Source organism: Xyrauchen texanus, chromosome 23, assembly GCF_025860055.1.
Source record: "Xyrauchen texanus isolate HMW12.3.18 chromosome 23, RBS_HiC_50CHRs, whole genome shotgun sequence".
NCBI lineage: Eukaryota > Metazoa > Chordata > Actinopteri > Cypriniformes > Catostomidae > Xyrauchen > Xyrauchen texanus.
Window position 1 is genome coordinate 4166501 of NC_068298.1, and position 22399 is coordinate 4188899.

Genomic DNA, 22399 nt, shown 5'->3' on the forward strand with positions numbered 1-22399 from the left:
TGTTTAATTTATCATGTTTTCAGTCTGTGTGACTTTCAACCTACAGTAAGATAATAATGGCAGCTTGGGCTGATTTTGCGCAGGATGCTTTAACAGTGGCATAAGAAAACACAAAATCATTTAAGAGACTAAAGCCTAAACCCTTACAAGAATTGAGAGTTCATGGCTAGTAATACACTCAGTAACCACTTTATTAGGTACACCTGTACTTATTGCAATTATATAATTATATAATGCTTAAAATCAAGTAGATATGGGTCAAAAGCTTCAGTTAATGTTCACATCAATCATCAGAACGGGGAAAAATGTGATCTCAGTGATTTGGACGGTGGCATGAATGTTGGTGCCAGACGGACTGCTTTGAGTATTTTGGTAACTGCTAATCTCATGGGATTTTCATGCACAACAGTCTCTAGAATTTAATCCCTTACAAAAAATCTAAACTAGCCGCAAATTTGCTACTCGTTATTTTCACATTCAAATTAACTTTTGATTCGCCACAAATGTTTGCTAGATGTTTGCAGATCTTTGTTGGTAGTGGTGAACCTCAAGCAAACCGCCGCTAAGGTCATTTGCTTGTGAAATTTTGCCATGAAATCTCGATTTTTGCATGAATAAATAAGTGTACTGGTGTACCCAGTGTTGGGTGAAATGCATTACTAAGTAATTCATTACTGTCATTTTTCATTTAAAAAAGTAAAGTATGGGATTACTCTTAATTTTTCAGCAATTTAATTACAGTTACTTCTGATGTAATTGCTTTAAATGCTGTATAGACTCAATAGAACAATTCTATATAAAACAATAGTGAATTTAAAATCGAAATTGAATGTCTTATGTTAAAATTTATGTTTTCTAAATAAATGCAGCCCTCTTAAATTCTTTGGTCAGTTCATTAATAAATTATTTGATTTTATATGATTTATTTGAAAGAATTTAAATAACTATTTCATGTCTATCCTTGTATTTGTCATCTGGCGAGGTTGATAAGGGTTTTAGAAAGTAAATAGTAATAAGTAATGCAATTACTTTTCAGACAGAGTAATAAGTAGCTAGTAACTTACCCAACACTGGGTGTCCCTAATAAAGTGGTCACTGAGTGTATATTCCAGAATGACTCAACCAACAGTCACACACATGCAATGGAAAATAATCATCATAGAAGAGCATCTGAGTGCTCTTACACATTAATGAGGTTTCTCTGGAATGTTTACAATCATATTTCCAGCAGTGCATGAGGATGATGAATTTCTTTAAATTTGAAATCATTCTGATGTCACCGAATGGACAGAAATAGTCACTGGGATGTTGTCTTTGGCCATGAGATGACATTTTATAACACAGGCAGGAAGGTCAAGGAGAGGGAAGAAGAGGATTAATTGGACCTTTATCTTATAATGGAACTGGTTTTCCTTGACAGCCCTGGATTCTACATTGGACATAAATGGGCAAGCCAACGTGTAAAAATGTCCTTAAAATCAAACACTAAATTAAAGGCATGTCTTCAAACCTGTCCAAGGGACTGCTGTATTTGTGCCAAAATAAATGCTACTGTAGAGTTTAATTAATCATACAGCCTTTGAAAACAGCAAAAGATACAGGAAGCTTTCCCCCTCCATTTTAAATGTTGATAAGCTTTTAAAAAATGTATTTAGCTATTTTAACTATGCATGACTGTATTGTTTGATTTAATTCAAGGATTTAGCATTGCTTGTACTTGCTGTCCAAGACCCTGTCAGAGCAGATCTGTGACCATGCCCCCCCCCCCCCCACGCCCCCCATAGATCCTATTATCAGCCCTGTCTGTGACCCATTTGTGTGTCATGACCAATGGCATAGATTTTGCTTGAACATTGGGGGGTTTGCAGCATGAAATATTTACATGTTTCCAATGATCATGGTATAAATATTGTGGGGGCACTTGGTCATGACAAACACTCACCAATTGAGGATCTCTGCTCTGGAAATTAGGTGACAGATGAAAGAAGACCTCCATCTGTGTAAGACATCACATTACCATTTGCATTTTATTTGTGTTACTCAGAGCAACTACTGTGCCCCTGATTCAACCGCTTAGTCACAGGTGAGTATTGAAACCCACAAAAGAGAAAATACTCACTTTTACAGTGCCTATGAACTGTAATGGGAATGGGTTTGGGGAAAACAATAGTAAGAGCATTATTTAATCCATTACGATGTGGATAACTAAGAAGGCATTTTTGCTCGAGGTCACAAACGCCATGTCTATTCCTTTTCAGTAGCGCTTGTGAGACATGAGTGATGATGTGCTGACTCACGCTGTCAAAATCAACTCAGCATGTGCTGCCACATGTGCTGAATTAGGCTTTGCTTCTGTTCTCGAAATGCTTCCAGCTAACAGACTGACTAAATGGCAAACCATGCATGCATACGTACCCTGCAGACATGACAGACAGACCTAAAGTTGACAATGTGAAAATGCATAGATCTACTGAAATCTCTAAACACCCAGTTTACCTGACCAACTGCTGGGTGGTGCCATGATTATTCTGTTTGCCACAGGACTGTTTTCTGGTTTTGCAATGTAAAAACTACTGAAACGAGCAATCTTGACGGAGAACAACAAACTTTTGACTTGTTAGTTGGAGTAAAAATGAGTTCAGGCTCAACTTGTGCATTGAAATCTTAAGATATCCGATCTGTGCCTTATTGACCTACTGCAGCTGTTTTTAATAATGGCACCTAGAATGCTAAACATCACATTATCTGCTAAAAACATGCCGATGCAAGCAGAGCCTATTTAGGAGAGATGGGCCACTTCTATTCTAATGAATGGGAGAAATTGGAGCGCTCAACCAAGAAGCTCTGAGCGCCCAACGGCCAACGGATCTAGAAAGAAAGTCCCACCTTACAGATAAAAGACCCAATCACCTTTTAGATACAGACATAGCCTGTCAATCATCTCGAGAACATGCATGCACATTAGTTATACAAGCTGGGAAAATTTAATTTTTTTAGCATAATCTGAGGGTTTACTGCTGATTTGAAATATGTTTGATCATAATTTTGACCATCCGTTTTTGAGATGAGATGTAGTTCCCCCTTTCAAATAGATACATTTACATTTACATTTATGTATTTGGCAGACGCTTTTATCCAAAGTGACTTACAGAGCACTTATTACAGGGACAATCCCCCCTGGAGCAACCTGGAGTTAAGTGCCTTGCTCAAGGACACAATGGTGGTGGCTGTGGGGTTCAAACCAATGACCTTCTGATTACCAGTTTACCAGTTATGTGCATTAGACCACTACACCACCACCACTCCATACATGGGGTTCTAAGATGGCCGCCAGTGGACTGACTTACTACCGATGAAAAACTACCGATGCATGTGAATTTTGGTATAATTTCGTGTTCAGGAAAAAGGTGGAGAGATAAGAATCTTTATATAATATATCAATTAAAATATACATTGACAGAACATACATACATTTACTACTACTATTAAATAATTATCCAACATAGTAACACAAGTAGCTGAATAGAATATCTTGGACATATAACAATGAGCACGTTTACATGCACCGCAGTACACGGAGTGCATTGCATACGCTGATAACTAACAAAAATCAACAATGCAAGAAAACCATGTTTAGACCTACATTCGATTTTAAACCATCAGATTATTCTTGTTTTTTTATGCCAAAACGTAAACAAGCACGAGCACAACACATACGCCCCAGACTGATCTCGCAGTGAAATCGGAATCTGTAGGTTGAATTTTCTTTAGATAAAATCGGTCTATGCTTACCGAAATTCGAAACACTGCCCCCAGTGGCCAAAGTGGTAACTGTTGTTACCAACAGTTGGCTGGTGTTTTTACGGACATTTTCAATCTGTCCCTCTCCCTGTCTGTAGTCCCCACATGCTTCAAAATATCAACCATTGTGCCTGTACCGAAGCAAGCTATAATCACTTGCTTAAATTACTGGCGTCCTGTTGCTCTGACCCCCATCATCAGCAAATGCTTCGAGAGGTTAATCAGAGATTGCATCTGCTCTGTTCTGCCCACCTCTTTGGACCCATTGCAGTTTGCCTACCGCAACAACCGCTCCACTGATGATGCCATTGCATCTGCTCTCTCCCACCTGGAAAAAAGGAACACATATGTGAGAATGCTGTTTGTAGACTACAGCTCAGCATTCAACACCATAGTGCCCTCCAAGCTTGATGAGAAACTCCGGGCTCTGGGCTTAAACAGCTCGCTGTGCAGCTGGATCCTGGATTTCCTGTCAGGCAGACGTCAGGTGGTCAGAATGGGCAGCAACATCTCCTCATCACTGACCCTCCACACTGGAGCCCCGCAGGGCTGTGTTCTCAGCCCACTCCTGTATTCCCTATACACACATGACTGTGTAACACATAGCTCCAATGCCATCATTAAGTTTGCTGATGATACGACGGTGGTAGGTCTGATCACTGACAATGATGAAAGAGCCTACAGAGAAGAGGTGCACACTCTGACACGCTGGTGTCAGGAGCACAACCTCTCCCTCAACGTCAGTAAAACCAAGGAGCTTGTAGTGGACTTCAGGAAGAAAGACGGAGAACACAGCCCCATCACCATTAACGGAGCACCGGTAGAGAGAGTCAGCAGTTTCAAGTTCCTCGGTGTCCACATTACTGAGGAACTCACATGGTCCGTCCACACTGAGGCCGTTGTGAAGAAGGCTCACCAGCTCTCTTCTTCCTGAGACGGCTGAGGAAGTTTGGAATGAACCACCACATCCTCACACGGTTCTACACTAGTACCGTAGAGAGCATCCTGACTGGCTGCATCACCGCCTGGTACGGCAATAGCACCGCCCACAACTGCAAAGCCCTGCAAAGGGTGGTGCGAACTGCCAGAAACATCATCAGAGGTGAGCTTCCCTCCCTCCAGGACATCTATACAAGGCGGTGTGTGAAAAAAGCTCGGAGGATCATCAGAGACTCCAGCCACCCGAGTCATGGGCTGCTCTCACTGCTACTATCAGGCAGGCGGTATCGCAGCATCAGGACCCGCACCAGCCGACTACATGATAGCTTCTTCCCCCAAGCAGTCAGACTGTTGAACACTTGATCTATCAGGATCAATAATTAGCACTGCACTTTATTAATCTATAATCTCACACTGGACTGTCAACATATTCTCCTCAATATACTACTTATATATATTTCATATACTCTTTATTTATTGTATATTGTGTGTATTGTTTACTGTACATTGTATATAATTATTGTGTTGTGTAAGTATGTGTACATTTGATATGTAAATTGTGTTGTGTAAATATGTTGTTTATTGTAATTGGTATATGTCTCGTCACTGTCATGACTGCTATGTTGCTCGGACCTGCACACAAGAATTTCACCTACTGTTGCACTTGTGTACATGGTAGTGTGACAATAAAGTGATTTCATTTGATTTGTTGTTGGCCGTATGGGCACACGTGTTCCATTTTCTGGGTGAAATGTCCACAGAGGGGCGCCAAATGCGAGTTGTGAATAAAGTTGTTTTAAGCTGTATAGGCTGTGATAGAGTGAAGAGGAATGCATATTTCATAAACTGATCCCCCAAACCTAAACCTAACCACCAGTTGAGAAATAATGTAATGTTGAAGGGAAAAAAATGCAACCTCTGAATAGCACTTGTCACTGATTATGCAAACACAATAAACTTCCTGGTTTCAAAGTGGGATCCGAACCCGGGCCTACCACACTGCTTACGCAACACACTTATGGTCACGCCACAAGAGGAAGGTAAACACAGCGCCCCCCCCCCACACACACACGCAGCAAATTCTACACTCATTATTTTCACACGCACCATTTTTATCTGAGTCTGTCCCTGTCTCTCGTTCTTGACCGTGAACAATAAACATTCACTAATGGTCAAATTTCACTCATCTGTTTACACATCCCAGCTCTTAATTTCACACATTTTATAGTGACATAAAAAGAAGCAAAGAGGCACAAATGGAGGGGCAAATTGAGGCATTTTCATGTTTGTTTGTTTTTATTGCCACAATTGAACACTTTAAATATTTTATAAAATAGTCTCATAGTAAATAGTAAAACTGTTTCACAGTGCATAATACAAAAATACAGCATACAGTATCACAGATTCAGTAGTTACTGCAGACCAGTATACAAACTGCTGGTTACCATAAAAGCCCTCTTCCATTAGGTGGGAAACCTCTATTGATATGCAAGCGTTCATGTACTGAAACAAAGAGCAGCATACTGATCAAACTATCACTTATATCTTATAAGTTATTAAAGGTGCACTGAATATGTGTATATAATTACGATGACTGAAGCAAGATTAGGACGCTAGTGATGTCAGTAACCTTGTAAAAGCTGTTTAAATCTACATGTAGAGGGTCTCCTCATGGGGGCGGCCATGTTTGAATCACATGACCAGTTGACTACTACTTGCTTAATCTCAGTAACCACTCATTTATTGGACACTTTCACTGTTGAGTTGAATGAATCATGGCTGATTGGGAATAGTGAATTTCTACAAATGGCATCTGAAACTGAAACTATTGATTTTGAATGATGCTGCATCTGCACCGCTAGTTGTCTGAGTGCACCTTTAAAACACTTACATCTCTAATACCTTACAACCGTTCATAACAGGTTCTTTAGCAACTCTTAAATAATCATATCACCATGTTTTGCATATCACAACAAAAGCATATGTAGTGTTAAAAAGTGAACTACCTACAAAGACAGCATTTTTAGGCATCATAGTGAGCAACAACAACAACAACAACAAAAAGCTGCTTTAGGAGATATATTATTTTATCCAAACTAGCAAAGTATAGCATGTGTCCTTCATGGGGAAGGTAAAAGTTTGAAGGAAATGACAATTTTTCAAATTATAGACTAAAATAATGGTTCAATCCAATTGAAAATGGAGTATTTTGGAGTAAGTTGCTAATTGATTCAGTCACTTATGTAGTTCCTTAGAAGGTTGTTGCCTATGTAGAAAGTAGCATGGCAGCTCATGGTTCGGACAAAACTCTGTTTTTAAATATGATGTACAAATAAATAGTAGCGCTTAATGCTAGGTTAAGGACTCACACTCTCACTCTCTCTCTCTCTCTCTCTCTCTCTCTCTCTCTCTCTCTCTCTCTCTCTCACTCTCTCTCTCTCTCTCTTCATTTACATACAGTAACTCTCTATCTCTCTCTCAAACCATTGGTTGAGTATCACAGCCCAAAAACTCCACCCGCAGGGCAATGTCGTTGACCCAGTGTTTTGGGTGAATCCGTATAAAGCGGGTAAACAGGGGGATCAAACTCGTTCAGGGCTTCCTCATTATGTTCTCTGTTTCCTTTAAAGATCTACATGAGAAAGCATAAATCAAATTAACATGAATGCAGGATACTATGTGACAAAATCTACATCTATAATCCATATTACAATACAAATTATACCGTCACATTACAGAATATTTATGCTATGTTCATGTGACGGCCAGGGCTGGACTGGGAAGAGAAATCGGCCTGGGATTTTACATGGCAACTGGCCCAAAACTTCTCGAGGGGGGGTGATGGTGATCAGAAAGTTGTTGAGCGGGAGCGGGGGTGGGGGGGGGGTGTTCACTGTCCTTTTCAGCATATCACGGCACCATTTTGTGGTCCGTCTGCATAACGCGGCGGCTCATTTGAGCTGATCGCGGCCCATTCGGCATGTTTCGCGGCCGACCCACTGGCCCGCTCAGCTCTCCTGTTAGCCAGTCCGCCCCTGATCAGCCCCAAAATACGTCGGCCCACCGGGAAAATGCCCGGTATGCCAGATTACCATTCCAGCCCTGGTGACAGCGGATTTACGATAATTACAAATTTTTAAATTGTAAAAAAAAAAAAAAAAAAAACAGTTCACTTTATAATTACAAGTTGGAAACTAATAATGTTATTTAAAAATGTATAATTTCGATTGTAAAAATAATAATAATGCAATTAAACTGTATTACATTTGTGGCAGACATGTAACGCATGATGTGGTTTGAGCATGCAATATATATTTTTAATTCCATATTATTGAATTTAAGCCTATCGTTGGACGACAGACCACAGCGATCCATTTGGCAATTGAATTGTCCATCTGTCGGAGATAAACTTATTATAAGGGCTTGACTAAGGACACGTTAATGTACACTTGCTTGCGGAGGGTCTCACTTGGTTGTGTCAAGTCATAAACAGTGTTTTAGGTCATTGCGTCAAGTTAAACATAGTTTGAAATGATCGCTTTAGAAATGTGTTTTGAAAAGATTTATCTCTGTCCAGCGGTGTTTGAACACAAGAACGTGTTCTCATCTTGTGCTGTCACTAGTGTCAAGGAGTCCTGAGTGTGATATGTACTCTGTATAGCTGTGAGTTGCCTAAACAGCTGGAGTTTCGCTTCCTGCCCCCTGCTGAAAACAGCTGGTACATCAAACTTGAATTGCTCTGATGGTAGGAATATTCCATAATTGATTAACATGTTATTTTTATTTATTTAATTACACTGAATGAACGCATTCAATTGACAGCCCCATAAATACACACTAATCTACACAATTAAACACAAACCTTCTCTTGATCCGTGTCTTGTTCCTTCACACTGGTCCATCTGTGGCCGTCGTCGCTAATGGAGACAGTAAATTCAGTAACCATCATTTGTATGAGCACAGATCGAGCACCCTGCGTCACCACACCTGTCACTCGCTTCATATACATAAAGTCCACCTGTAACCACTCATGAGGGTTATTAGACTGCAGAGAGAGAGAGAAAGAGAGAGAGAGAGAATTTACAATGATGGTTTACTATTTCCATGTTCACACCCCCAAAAAATGTATGACATTTACCCCCACATTGAGCCTGTTTACATGTGCAGCAATACACAAATAACTCCCAAATAATCTGCATATTTAAAATAAATCGCATTATTCTCTGCTTTAGACATCAAACCATAAAGAGTCATGTGCACAACACATGCATATGTTGGATAAGCTGGTAAGAACGCAGCTTAACCTCTAACACTCTGCCGCCGGGTCCGTGGGGAGGTGCTATATGGCAAGCCGTTTTAACACTTAACACCGTGAAGTTCCTATATGCGTAAATACAGCATACGGCATATATGGTATCATTTGAAAGCTTAGAATCTGTACTTTTCAGAGAACCCCCATCAATTTTGCATTTATTTACATAAATAACAAAATAAGGCCTAAAAACGTTTGTGCTGCAAATTGGCCCCACCTACAGGTTAAATTGTAGAAATAAAAAAATAAAAAATGTATATGAATATAAAAGTCCTTCACAGAGCACTTCAATTGACAAGTCATATATCAAATGAAAGCTCTCATGCTCAGGAAGGTTTTTATTTAGTTTGTTTTGCCATAATACCACAGTTTGAGTCATTATAAAAAATATCACAAAGTGACATTTTATTTTGGTAAGGCATAAAAATTTAAACGTCCTTTTCTGCATATCGCGGCGGCGTTTTGTGGTCCGTTCAGCATAACGCGGCGGCTCATTTTAGCTTATCGCGGCCCATTCGACCGTTTCGCTGCAGACCCACCAGACCCCCTCGATTCTCCCGATGGCCAGTCCACCCCTGATCGGCCCCAAAGTGCGTCGGCCCACCGAGAAAATGCCTAGTATTCCAGATTACCAGTCCAGCCCTGTATCGGCCGATATTCACATCTTACAACTCGATCGGCAATTTGGCCGATCGCAAAAAATCCGATCACCCTTTAAGACTTCACCAGCACTGTCATGGCACCTTGGAGCGTGTAGAACACGGGCAGAGTGTTGCAAGACAACAGACTTGATTCAGCAGTTATGAACGATGCAAAGAGGGAGAGGTATGGCGAGTATGAAACGTTTGTGTTCTGTACTGTATACGTATATGACGTTTCACCCGCGACATGCCAAAGAGAAACCGGCTCGAGCTGTGAAATGGTCATTATTATCGCGGCTTCTCATTCTCCTTCAGGTGTAGATATCCCAGTGATAACACGGGATACAAGATGTGGTGCAATTCAAACATCTTTATGAATTATCTCGCGATTAAACGGCAACAACTGTAGTAAACGTTGTTGTAAATCCTTCTGTCAGTATATATCCAGCTGAGTCTTCAGCTATGTGTGAAAGTTTTGAGATTAGTGACATCAGATTGAACATTATTCCCATGATTTATGACCGCTCTGTCCGCTCTACTTGCACTGCTGTTTACACATTTATAAACTATTTTACTTCCTCTTTTACAAGAAATTGTGAATAAACTGAAGCCCACTGGTTCCTCTTTCGATATTATTCCCCAACACTTTTTAAACAAGTTTTTGATGTGATAATCTTTACATTTTTATAAATAAGTGCCTTGAAATGGGAATTGCTCCTGATTACTTGAAGCATGACTCTGTTAAACCTATTCTTAAAAAGCCACATTTAGATCCTACAGTTTGATCTAATTTTTGACCCATTTCTAATCTCTAAAATATTTGGAGAAAACCGTTCTTCAGCTGCTACACGTTTTCTTAGTCAGGTTTTATAAAATACCACTCTACTGAGATGGCACTAGTAACAGTTTTAAATTGTGTTTTTTTATTTACTGATTCTGGTAATTATGTAGTGCTTTTGCTTTTAGATTTAAGTGCTGCCTTTGATACAAGTGGGACGGCTGTGGCTCAGGTGGTAGAGCGGGTCGGCCGCTAATCGCAGGGTTGGCGGTTCGATTCCCGGCCCACTTGACAAAGTGTCCTTGGGCAAGACACTGAACCCCAAGTTGTTTCCAATGGCAGGCTAGCGCCTTGCATGGCAGCTCTGCCACCATTGGTGTATGAGTGTGAATGTGTGTGTGTGAGTGTGTGTGTGAATAGGTGATTGGGACACAGTGTAAAGCGCTTTGGTAACCTCTAAGGTTAAACAAAAGGCGCTATATAAGTGCAGACCATTTACCATACAGTTGACCGATTCATAGTCCTGATATCCCATTTAGAGCAATACGTAGGAATTCAAGGAAAGGCTCTGAAGTCAATCCTATTTTAATAATAGGGTTTCTCAGTTAATATCAGTGAATTTCCCTCTGGTTCGGCTCCAATTATCTGTGGTGTCCCCCAAGGCTCTGTTCTGGCGCCTATTTTATTTTCTCTCTATATGCTTCCTTTTGGTTCTATTTTTAAGAAATACGATATCTCTTTTCACACCCAAGTCTATTTACCTTTGAAACATAAGAATTGTATTGACTCGCTTCTGGCCTGACTCTTAGACTCGGATCGGATGTCCTTAAATTCATCTTGAAAGAAAGCAAGACGTGTTTGGTCCCAGAGAAGCCCTTAGAACCTCTGATCTTAATTTCGGCTCACTGTCTCTGCAACGAATTGATAACGCTCTTAAATCTGATAAACAAGTCAACTCTAGTTTTTATTTCCCAATTTACTGAGCATTGGCCAAGGTGATGACTTTTGAAAAGTGGCAATTCATGCTTTTATTACTTCACGGCTTATCTATTGCAATGCACTTTATATGGGTATTAGTCATCATCTCTTTCCAGGTTGCAAACTGTACAGAATGCAGCTTCATTGTACATGTATATAATGTATATAAGTTTAAATCAAAGCACAAAACATGTATTTTTTCACCAGCATTTAACCAATGATGCTTTCTTCTGTCTGCTGTTTTACACGTTATGTATTGTTTGCATGTGTTTTATAACGGTCCATCATTGTGTACCATATTATGTACATCGTGTACTGTAATTTGTTCTATTGTATTTGTATGATGTTATGTACAGCACATTGGCCAACTGTAGCTATTTTTAACAGTGCTTATAACATTAACATGCACTCTTTGTCCGCTCTCCTTTCATCTCTTTCCTCACGAAGGGTGTGAGTGTTCACCTCATTAAAGCTCAAGCAGCAACAAGTTAAAACTAAACTAAATGAAAATACAGAAAACATATCTATAAACGTAATAGTTCTGCATACAATATGTTGATACTATAATATAATGGATTAGCTATGAAATATGAAATAGAGATAGATGTGCAAAAATGTCACATTAAGTTCATGGGTTATCAGTTTGACACAAAGATGAACTGTTTATAGGGATATCTATTAGAATATAAAGAATATTTTGTGTTAGCCTACACTTGTTTTAAAGGTTTATTAAAAAGATATTATAATTAGCCCTTTAAACTTATTTTGTCAGCAGAAACTAGGCAAAATTCAGTAAATGGAGTGCAGAAAGCTTGTATAACCAGTTATGACAGCGCTCCTGATGAAAGGTGACGATCGGTATCGGCCGATCAGGTGACAAGAAATTGGTGATCATGTCGGCTGTATAAATCCTGATCGGAGCCTGGGCTGGACTGGTAATCTGGCATACCGGGCATGTTCCAGATAGGCTGACACACTTTGGGGCCAATCAGGGGCGGAATGGCCATCGGGAGAACCGAGAGGGCCGGTGGGTCGGCCGCGAAACGGGCCAAATAGGCCCGTTTCGCGTTTCGCTGCAGACCCACCAGACCCCCTCGATTCTCCCGATGGCCAGTCCTCCCCTGATCGGCCCCAAAGTGCGTCGGCCCACCGAGAAAATGCCTAGTATTCCAGATTACCAGTCCAGCCCTGTATCGGCCGATATTCACATCTTACAACTCGATCGGCAATTTGGCCGATCGCAAAAAAAATCCGATCACCCTTTAAGACTTCACCAGCACTGTCATGGCACCTTGGAGCGTGTAGAACACGGGCAGAGTGTTGCAAGACAACAGACTTGATTCAGCAGTTATGAACGATGCAAAGAGGGAGAGGTATGGCGAGTATGAAACGTTTGTGTTCTGTACTGTATACGTATATGACGTTTCACCCGCGACATGCCAAAGAGAAACCGGCTCGAGCTGTGAAACGGTCATTATTATCGTGGCTTCTCATTCTCCTTCAGGTGTAGATATCCCAGTGATAACACGGGATACAAGATGTGGTGCAATTCAAACATCTTTATGAATTATCTCGCGATTAAACGGCAACGGTTTCCCCTCTCCGGGAACCAGCACCTTATCGTGGTGGAGAGGTTTGTGTGCCCTTATGATCCTGAGGGTTGTGTTGTCTGGAGCCATGTGCTCCTGGTAGGGTCTCCCAAGGCAAAGTGGTCTCAGGTGAGGGGCCAGACTAAGAATGGTTCAAAAATGACTCATGGATAAAACAGCAAGAGGAGGAGTTACCCTGCCCGGAGGAAGCCCGGGGCCCCTGTCTGGAGCCAGGCCCAGATGGAGGGCTCGTCGGCGAAGCCTGGTGGCCGGGCTTGTCACGGAGCCCGGCCGGGCACAGCCCGAAGAAGCAACGTGGAACCCCCTCTACATCCCTTGGGCCCACCACCCATTGGAGGAACCGCAGGAGTCGGGTGCGCTGCCATATGGGCGGCAGTGAAGGCCGTGGGCCTCGACGGACCAGACCCGGGCAGCAAAGGCTTGCTCTGGGGACGTGGAATGTCACCTCACTGGGGGAAGGAGCCGGAACTAGTGAGGGAGGTGGAGCGCTACCAGTTGGATCTGGTGGGGCTTACATCGACGCACAGTTTTGGCTCTGGATCCGTACTCCTGGATAGGGATGGACTCTATTCTTCTCTGGAGTTTCCCAGGGTGTGAGGCGACAGGCGGGTGTGGGGATACTCACGAGTCCCCGGCTGAGCGCCACTACATTGGAGTTTACCCCGTGGATCGAGAGGGTCAGCCTCCCTACGACTCACGGGTTGTGGGGGAAAACTCTGACTGTTGTCTGTGCATATGCACCTAACAGCAGTTCAGAGTATTCGGCCTTCTTGGAGACCCTGAATGGAGTCCTGAATAGGGCCCCAGTAGGGGACTCCATAGTGATGCTGGGTGACTTCAATGCACACGTGGGAAATGACAGGGACACCTGGAAAGGCGTGATTGGGAGGAACGGCCTCCTGATCTGAACTCAAGTGGATGTTTGTTATTAGATTTCTGTGCTAGTCATGGATTATCTATAACAAACACCATGTTTGAACATAAGGATGCTCATAAGTATACGTGGTACCAGAGCACCCTAGGCCGAAGGTCGATGATCGATTTTGTAATCGTGTCGCCGGATCTGAGGCCATATGTTTTGGACACTCGGGTAAAGAGAGGGGCAGAGCTGTCAACCGATCACCATCTGGTGGTGAGTTGGGTCAGGGGTGAGGAAAGACTCTGGACAGACCTGGGAAGCCCAAGCCGAGTAGTGCGGGTGAACTGGGAACGTTTGGAGGAGGTCCCTGTCCGCGAGATCTTCAACTCACACCTCCGGCGGAGCTTTTCAGGCATCCCTGCGGAGGTTGGGGACATTGAACCGGAGTGGGCAATGTTCAAAGCTTCCATTGCCGAGCCGCGGTGGAGAGCTGCGGCCTCAAGGTTTTAGGTGCCGCAAGGGGTGGTAACCCTCGAACACCGTGGTGGACACGGGTGGTCAGGAAGCCGTCCGACTGAAGAAAGAGGCCTTCGGGATTTGTTGTCCCGGAGGTCTCCGGAGGCAGTTGCAAGGTACCGACAGGCCCGAAGGGCTGCGGCCTCGGCCGTGTGGGAGGCAAAGCAGTGGGTGTGGGAAAGGTTCGAGAAGCCATGGAGAAGGACTTTCGGTCCGCACCAAAGTGCTTCTGGAAAACCGTCCACCACCTTAGGAGGGGGAAACGGGAACCATTCAAGCTGTATACAGCAAAGATGGGACGCTGTTGACCTCAACTGAGGAGGTTATTGGGCTGTGGAAGGAACACTTTGAAGAACTCCTAAATCCCAACATGCCCTCTATGGTAGAGGCAGAGCCGGAGGATGATGGGGATCAGATTCTATTTCCTGGGGAGGTCACTGAGGTAGTCAAACAACTCCGCAGTGGCAAAGCCCCGGGATTGATGAGATCCGACCAGAAATGCTGAAAGCTCTGGATGTGGAGGGGTGTCATGGATGACACGCTCTTCAACATTGGCGTGGAAATCTGGGACAGTGCCTAAGGAGTGGCAGAACGGGGTGGTGGTTCCCTCTTCAAAAAGGGGATCAGAGAGTGTGTGCCAACTACAGGGGTATCACACTTCTCAGCCTCCCTGGTAAAGTTTACTCCAAGGTGCTGGAGAGGAGGGTTCGGCCGATTGTCGAACCTCAGATTGAAGAGGAACAATGCGGTTTTCGGCCCTGGCCGTGGAACGACGGACCAGATCTTTACTCTGCAAGGATCCTGGAGGGGGCCTGGGAGTATGCCCATCCGGTCTACATGTGTTTTGTGGATCTGGAGAAGGCGTATGACCGGGTCCCCCGGAGAGACTGTGGGAGGTGCTGCTGGAGTACGGGGTGGGGGTCCCTTCTTAGGGCTGATCCAATCCCTGTACGCCCAAAGCGAGGGCTGTGTCCGGGTCCTCGCACAAAGTCAAGTTCATTCCATGTGGGGTTGGTCTCCGCCAAGGCTGCGCTTTGTCACCAATCCTGTTTGTGATATTCATGGACAGGATATCGAGGCGTAGTCGGGTGGGGAAGGTGTGCGGTTCGGTGGGCTGGGGATCTCATCGCTGCTTTTTGCAGATGATGTTGTCTTCATGTCATCATCGGTCCGTGACCTTCAGCTCTCACTGGATCGCTTGGCAGTCGAGTGTGAAGCAGCTGGGATGAGGATTAGCACCTCTAAATCTGAGGCCATGGTTCTCAGCAGGAAACCGATGGAGTGCGTACTCCAGGTAGGGAATGAGGTTTTGCCCCATGTGAAGGAGTTCAAGTACCTCGGGTCTTGTTCACGAGTGAGGGACAATGGAGCGGGAGGTTGGCCGGAGAATCGGGCAGCAGGGGCGGTATTGCACTCGCTCTATCGCACCGTTAGTCACTGAAAAGAGAGCTGAGCCGAAAGGCAAAGCTCTCGATCTACCGGTCAATTTTTGTTCCTACCCTCACCTATGGTCATGAAGGTTGGGTCATGACCGAAAGAACTAGGTCAGCGAGTACAAGCGGCCGAAATGGGCTTCCTCAGAAGGGTGGCGGGCTTCTCCCTTAGAGATAGGGTGAGGAGCTCAGTCATCCGTGAGGAGCTCGGAGTAGAGCCGCTGCTCCTTTGCGTTGAAAGGAGTCAGTTGAGGTGGTTTGGGCATCTGGTAAGGATGCCCCTGGCCGCCTCCCTAGGGAGGTGTTTCAGGCACGCCCAGCTGGGAGGAGGCCTCGGGAAGACCCAGGACTAGGTGGAGAGATTACATCTCCACACTGGCCTGGGAACGCTCGGGTCGCCCAGTCAGAGCTGGTTAATGTGGCTCGGGATAGGGAAGTTTGGGGCCCCCTGCTGGAGCAGCTGCCCCCGCGACCCGACTTCGGATAAGCGGTTGAAGATGGATGGATGGATAAACGGCAACAACTGTAGTAAACGTTGTTGTAAATCCTTCTGTCAGTATATATCCAGCTGAGTCTTCAGCTATGTGTGAAAGTTTGAGAGTCTTCAGCTATGTGTGAATCAGATTGAACATTATTCCCATGATTTATGACCGCTCTGTCCGCTCTACTTGCACTGCTGTTTACACATTTATAAACTATTTTACTTCCTCTTTTACAAGAAATTGTGAATAAACTGAAGCCCACTGGTTCCTCTTTCGATATTATTCCCCAACACTTTTTAAACAAGTTTTTGATGTGATAATCTTTACATTTTTATAAATAAGTGCCTTGAAATGGGAATTGCTCCTGATTACTTGAAGCATGACTCTGTTAAACCTATTCTTAAAAAGCCACATTTAGATCCTACAGTTTGATCTAATTTTTGACCCATTTCTAATCTCTAAAATATTTGGAGAAAACCGTTCTTCAGCTGCTACACGTTTTCTTAGTCAGGTTTTATAAAATACCACTCTACTGAGACGGCACTAGTAACAGTTTTAAATTGTGTTTTTTTATTTACTGATTCTGGTAATTATGTAGTGCTTTTGCTTTTAGATTTAAGTGCTGCCTTTGATACAAGTGGGACGGCTGTGGCTCAGGTGGTAGAGCGGGTCGGCCGCTAATCGCAGGGTTGGCAGTTCGATTCCTGGCCCACTTGACAAAGTGTCCTTGGGCAAGACACTGAACCCCAAGTTGTTTCCAATGGCAGGCTAGCGCCTTGCATGGCAGCTCTGCCACCATTGGTGTATGAGTGTGAATGTGTGTGTGAGTGTGTGTGTGAATAGGTGATTGGGACACAGTGTAAAGCGCTTTGGTAACCTCTAAGGTTAAACAAAAGGCGCTATATAAGTGCAGACCATTTACCATACAGTTGACCGATTCATAGTCCTGATATCCCATTTAGAGCAATACGTAGGAATTCAAGGAAAGGCTCTGAAGTCAATCCTATTTTAATAATAGGGTTTCTCAGTTAATATCAGTGAATTTCCCTCTGGTTCGGCTCCAATTATCTGTGGTGTCCCCAAGGCTCTGTTCTGGCTCTATTTTATTTTCTCTCTATATACTTCCTTTTGGTTCTATTTTTAAGAAATACGATATCTCTTTTCACACCCAAGTCTATTTACCTTTGAAACATAAGAATTGTATTGACTCGCTTCTGGCCTGACTCTTAGACTCGGATCGGATGTCCTTAAATTCATCTTGAAAGAAAGCAAGACGTGTTTGGTCCCAGAGAAGCCCTTAGAACCTCTGATCTTAATTTCGGCTCACTGTCTCTGCAACGAATTGATAACGCTCTTAAATCTGATAAACAAGTCAACTCTAGTTTTTATTTCCCAATTTACGAGCATTGGCCAAGGTGATGACTTTTGAAAAGTGGCAATTCATGCTTTTATTACTTCACGGCTTATCTATTGCAATGCACTTTATATGGGTATTAGTCATCATCTCTTTCCAGGTTGCAAACTGTACAGAATGCAGCTTCATTGTACATGTATATAATGTATATAAGTTTAAATCAAAGCACAAAACATGTATTTTTTCACCAGCATTTAACCAATGATGCTTTCTTCTGTCTGCTGTTTTACACGCTATGTATTGTTTGCATGTGTTTTATAACGGTCCATCATTGTGTACCATATTATGTACATCGTGTACTGTAATTTGTTCTATTGTATTTGTATGATGTTATGTACAGCACATTGGCCAACTGTAGCTATTTTTAACAGTGCTTATAACATTAACATGCACTCTTTGTCCGCTCTCCTTTCATCTCTTTCCTCACGAAGGGTGTGAGTGTTCACCTCATTAAAGCTCAAGCAGCAACAAGTTAAAACTAAACTAAATGAAAATACAGAAAACATATCTATAAACGTAATAGTTCTGCATACAATATGTTGATACTATAATATAATGGATTAGCTATGAAATATGAAATAGAGATAGATGTGCAAAAATGTCACATTAAGTTCATGGGTTATCAGTTTGACACAAAGATGAACTGTTTATAGGGATATCTATTAGAATATAAAGAATATTTTGTGTTAGCCTACACTTGTTTTAAAGGTTTATTAAAAAGATATTATAATTAGCCCTTTAAACTTATTTTGTCAGCAGAAACTAGGCAAAATTCAGTAAATGGAGTGCAGAAAGCTTGTATAACCAGTTATGACAGCGCTCCTGATGAAAGGTGACGATCGGTATCGGCCGATCAGGTGACAAGAAATTGGTGATCATGTCGGCTGTATAAATCCTGATCGGAGCCTGGGCTGGACTGGTAATCTGGCATACCGGCCATGTTCCAGATGGGCCGACACACTTTGGGGCCAATCAGGGGCGGAATGGCCATCGGGAGAACCGAGAGGGCCGGTGGGTCGGCCGCGAAACGGGCCGAATAGGCCGCGATAATCTATAAGGAGCCGCCATGTTATCCAAAACAGACCACAAAACGGCACCGCGATATGCAGAAAAGAACAGCGAACAACCTCTGATTGGCATCACCAACAGGTGGGTGTGCCTTTAAGACCAAGCCTATATAATCTAGAGGGGGTCCAATAAAATCTATGTAAAATCTTAAATTGCACAAGGCGCACCCTTGCATCTCTAGATGCAGACTTGACATTTTTTAGATTCCTAGCTGTGGGACAGTCATAATTTCACTTGATGTTTAGATGATCATATATTTAAATATGTAATAATTTGTCTCATAGTTTAATACTGAAACTAAAGTCTGGATCTGGGACAAGGCTAAAACCGTAAAACCTATACCTAAAAGCCATTTGAAAAGTACCAAAAATAACTAATGAAGACCAGATAAAAAGTTACCAGTTCCATTTTAATGAAACTGTATACTGTACATCTAAAAAAAGTCCCAAAAAGTTGGGACAGGGGCAATTTAAGACTGAGGTGAGGCAATCGTGTCATAGTATATAAGGCGCCTCCAAAAACAGCCGAGTCCTTCAAGAGCGAGGATCATTCGAGACTTGTCAATTTGCCAACAGATGCTTCAGCAAATAATCAAGCACTTTGAGATCAAAAATTGGAAAGATTTGGGGTTTTTCCACCCTCTAAAGTGCACAACACAGTTAAAAGATTCAAGGTCAAATTCTGGTCAAATCTTGGTGCATAAAGGGAAAGGCAAAAACCACTTCTGAATGCATGTGATCTCTGATCCCTTAGATATCACTGTCTTAAAAACATCATTCATCTGTGATGGATATCATGATCATGGCCTTGGTATTACTTTAGTAAACCTTTGTTACTCATCACCACTCGTTGATGCATCCACAGATGCAAGTTAAGACTTTACTATGTAAAGGAGAAGCCGTACATCATCACTGTCCAGAAGCGCTGCTGATGTCTCTGGGCTCGCTCTCATCTTAGATGGAAAGTAGAACAGTGAAACTGTGTTTTCTTTGGTCTGAAGAGTCCACATTTCAAATTTCTGAAAAACACAGCCAACGTGTTCTCAGTGTCTCTATGGGCCAGGGGTGTGTCAGTGCCCATGGCATGGGCAACTCGCCCACCTGTGAGAACACCATGAATGCAGATGGATATGTACAACTTTTGGAGCAACACATACTGCCATCCAGCACCGTCTTTCCAGGGACGTCCCAGAATTTTCCAGCAGGACAACTTCAAACCACATACTGCACGGATATCAAGTGCATGTCTGTGTAAGCAGAGAGTGCGGGAGCTAGATTGGCACGCCTGCAGTCCTGACCATCTACAATTGAGAATATGTAGCGCATTATGAAGCACGTCATACGGCAACGAGTCCCCGTACAACTGGGCTGTATGCAGCTGAAGACCTGCATAATGGATGAATGGGGGAAAATTCCACTTTTTAAACCTAACAAACTTGTGTTATCAGTGCCCAAATGCTTAATAAGTGTTATTAGAAGAAATGGTGATGTTTCACAGTGGTAAACACTCGACTGTCTCAACATTTTTCACCTTAACACTTTACACTGTGACTCATTCACCCATTCACACACACATTCATACACCAATGGCAGCAGAGCTGCTATGTAAGGTGCTAGCCTGCCATTGGGAGCAACTTGGGGTTCAGTGTCTTGCCCAAGGACACTTCTGCATGTGGAGTCATGTGGGCCAGGATTCGAACCACCAACCCTGCGATTAGCGGCCAACTTGCTCTACCAACTGAGCCACAGCCGTCCTAGACTGTATATACATATATAAAAGGTTAAATCTATTAGTTTTAATAAAAATCAACCCCTGGGACAGGAAATTGCCCGTAGCTGAAAAAACACCCATGTACGTACTGCATGTGGATAAAAAGATGGCTGGATGGACAGATAAAGCGCTTAGATGATGTAACACCCCCTTACCTTGGGTCTCCATGCATTTGCACGCCCTTCCTGGTGGAGTCGAGCGAGGTCTGGACTCCATGAGAGTAGCCAATTGTTCAGGAATGATGATGCGCTGATGCTAGCTCTGGGAATCGACCCACGCTGCATTCCCAATGGCATGGAACAACCTGAGGAACACAAGCGTGCATACTTAATTAGACTAAAAGTCATTGATGTGCTGTGGATATACAGCAAGGCCTTATTATGGAGCTCTTATTCAGCTCTCAACCTCTGCCTTGCATCCTGATACAAACAAAAAGATACAATTCAAAGCAATAAAAATGACTGTTCCATGGTTCAGTTGTTTCCTAGTTGATGCATTGTTTGTTTAACAGCGCGTGTGTGTGTGTGTGTGCGTGCGTGCATGTGTGCGCGCGTACATGTGCGTGTGTGTGTGTGCGTGCATGTATGTGTGTGTGTGTGTGCGCGTGTGCGTGCGTGTGTGTATATACACTCACTATTTAGGTCACATCCCAGCAGTTCGATTCTCAGAGTGGGCTGTTTTTGAAAGGTCAGTGGATTAATCCGGATATAACGCCCCATTATAGGTGGAGAAAACCTGTTCTCTTTAACTCTGGAGGCGTCCATGTTTCCACGGAATGTCTGATGTAAAAATGAACATGAAAATGATGTTGAGCAACATGTCAAGGGTGAAAGTATGAAGGATATAAAAATAGTACACAAATGTATGTTTCTTCTAAACTCAAAGCAGAACTGTTTCAGTGGTAAACATGTGAAATGTGTAAGTTTCATCATATTTTGTAAGATGGTTTGTGGTGGTTCAGGGAAGTTTCTGGCTGTATGCGTTTTTAATGGTAATAAGCTGCTGCTGTGTTCTTGTAGTGGGCAATGCTGTATACTCGTTTATGGGACATCCATCATTTAGTGTCTCTCTCTGTTCATTACATTCTTGGTTATTTTGTTTATTTGTCCCTTTTAGCACGCATCGTGAAAAACAGAAGTTTTCTTGCTCATTTGGAATAGTTTTGACATACTATGTAGACAGACTTTAACTTTCAAAACACAAAACTTCCTGCCCACACATGCAACCCACAAACTGAAATGCTGACATAATTAGCCAATGACAAAACAACCATGAACTAACTAACATATGACCAGCAGCACAGCCAAAAACCAAGATAAATGATCGACTGCATGAGATCTGTAAACTTATTTATTGAATTTATCTATACCATATTGTTTTTTGAGAATGAGTACCTATACTATGTTTTTGGCACTTGCTGATATAGATACCATTTTTTAAAATATATATATAAAAAAGAAAAAATCAGTTTATTTCAATTTTATCATTAAAATGGTGTAAATAAATGAATTAAAGCTTTAAATGGAATGAAAATAGAACAATTAATTTTCCAAATAATATTGTATTATTTGTATCAAATGAAGCGCTTTTATTCAGAACCTCACAGCACAATCCAAATACAACATTGGAGGTATTTTTGTCAAATAAATTGCAGCATAACAGAGCATCACAGACAGGGGTGTACTGGGAGGAGAAATCGGCCCTGGATTTATATAGCTGGACTGGGATGATTAATAGGCACGGGATTTTACATGAGAACCGCCCCAACACTTGTTGAGCTTTGGGGTGAGACAAAGTT

General features: G+C 42.7%; 1 protein-coding gene across 1 annotated transcript in view; it reads right to left on the reverse strand.

Annotated features, from left to right (window-relative positions):
• Positions 1-6037: 6037 nt before the first annotated feature.
• The window catches only part of LOC127663027 (coagulation factor VIII-like), a 35046-nt gene continuing 18684 nt past the window's right edge, over positions 6038-22399 (reverse strand). The window contains 5 exon segments of the mRNA XM_052154418.1: positions 6038-7315; positions 7317-7372; positions 8603-8785; positions 20757-20905; positions 21236-21380. Coding sequence (XP_052010378.1) covers positions 7219-7315; positions 7317-7372; positions 8603-8785; positions 20757-20905; positions 21236-21380 — 630 coding nt within the window. The 3' untranslated portion in view covers positions 6038-7218.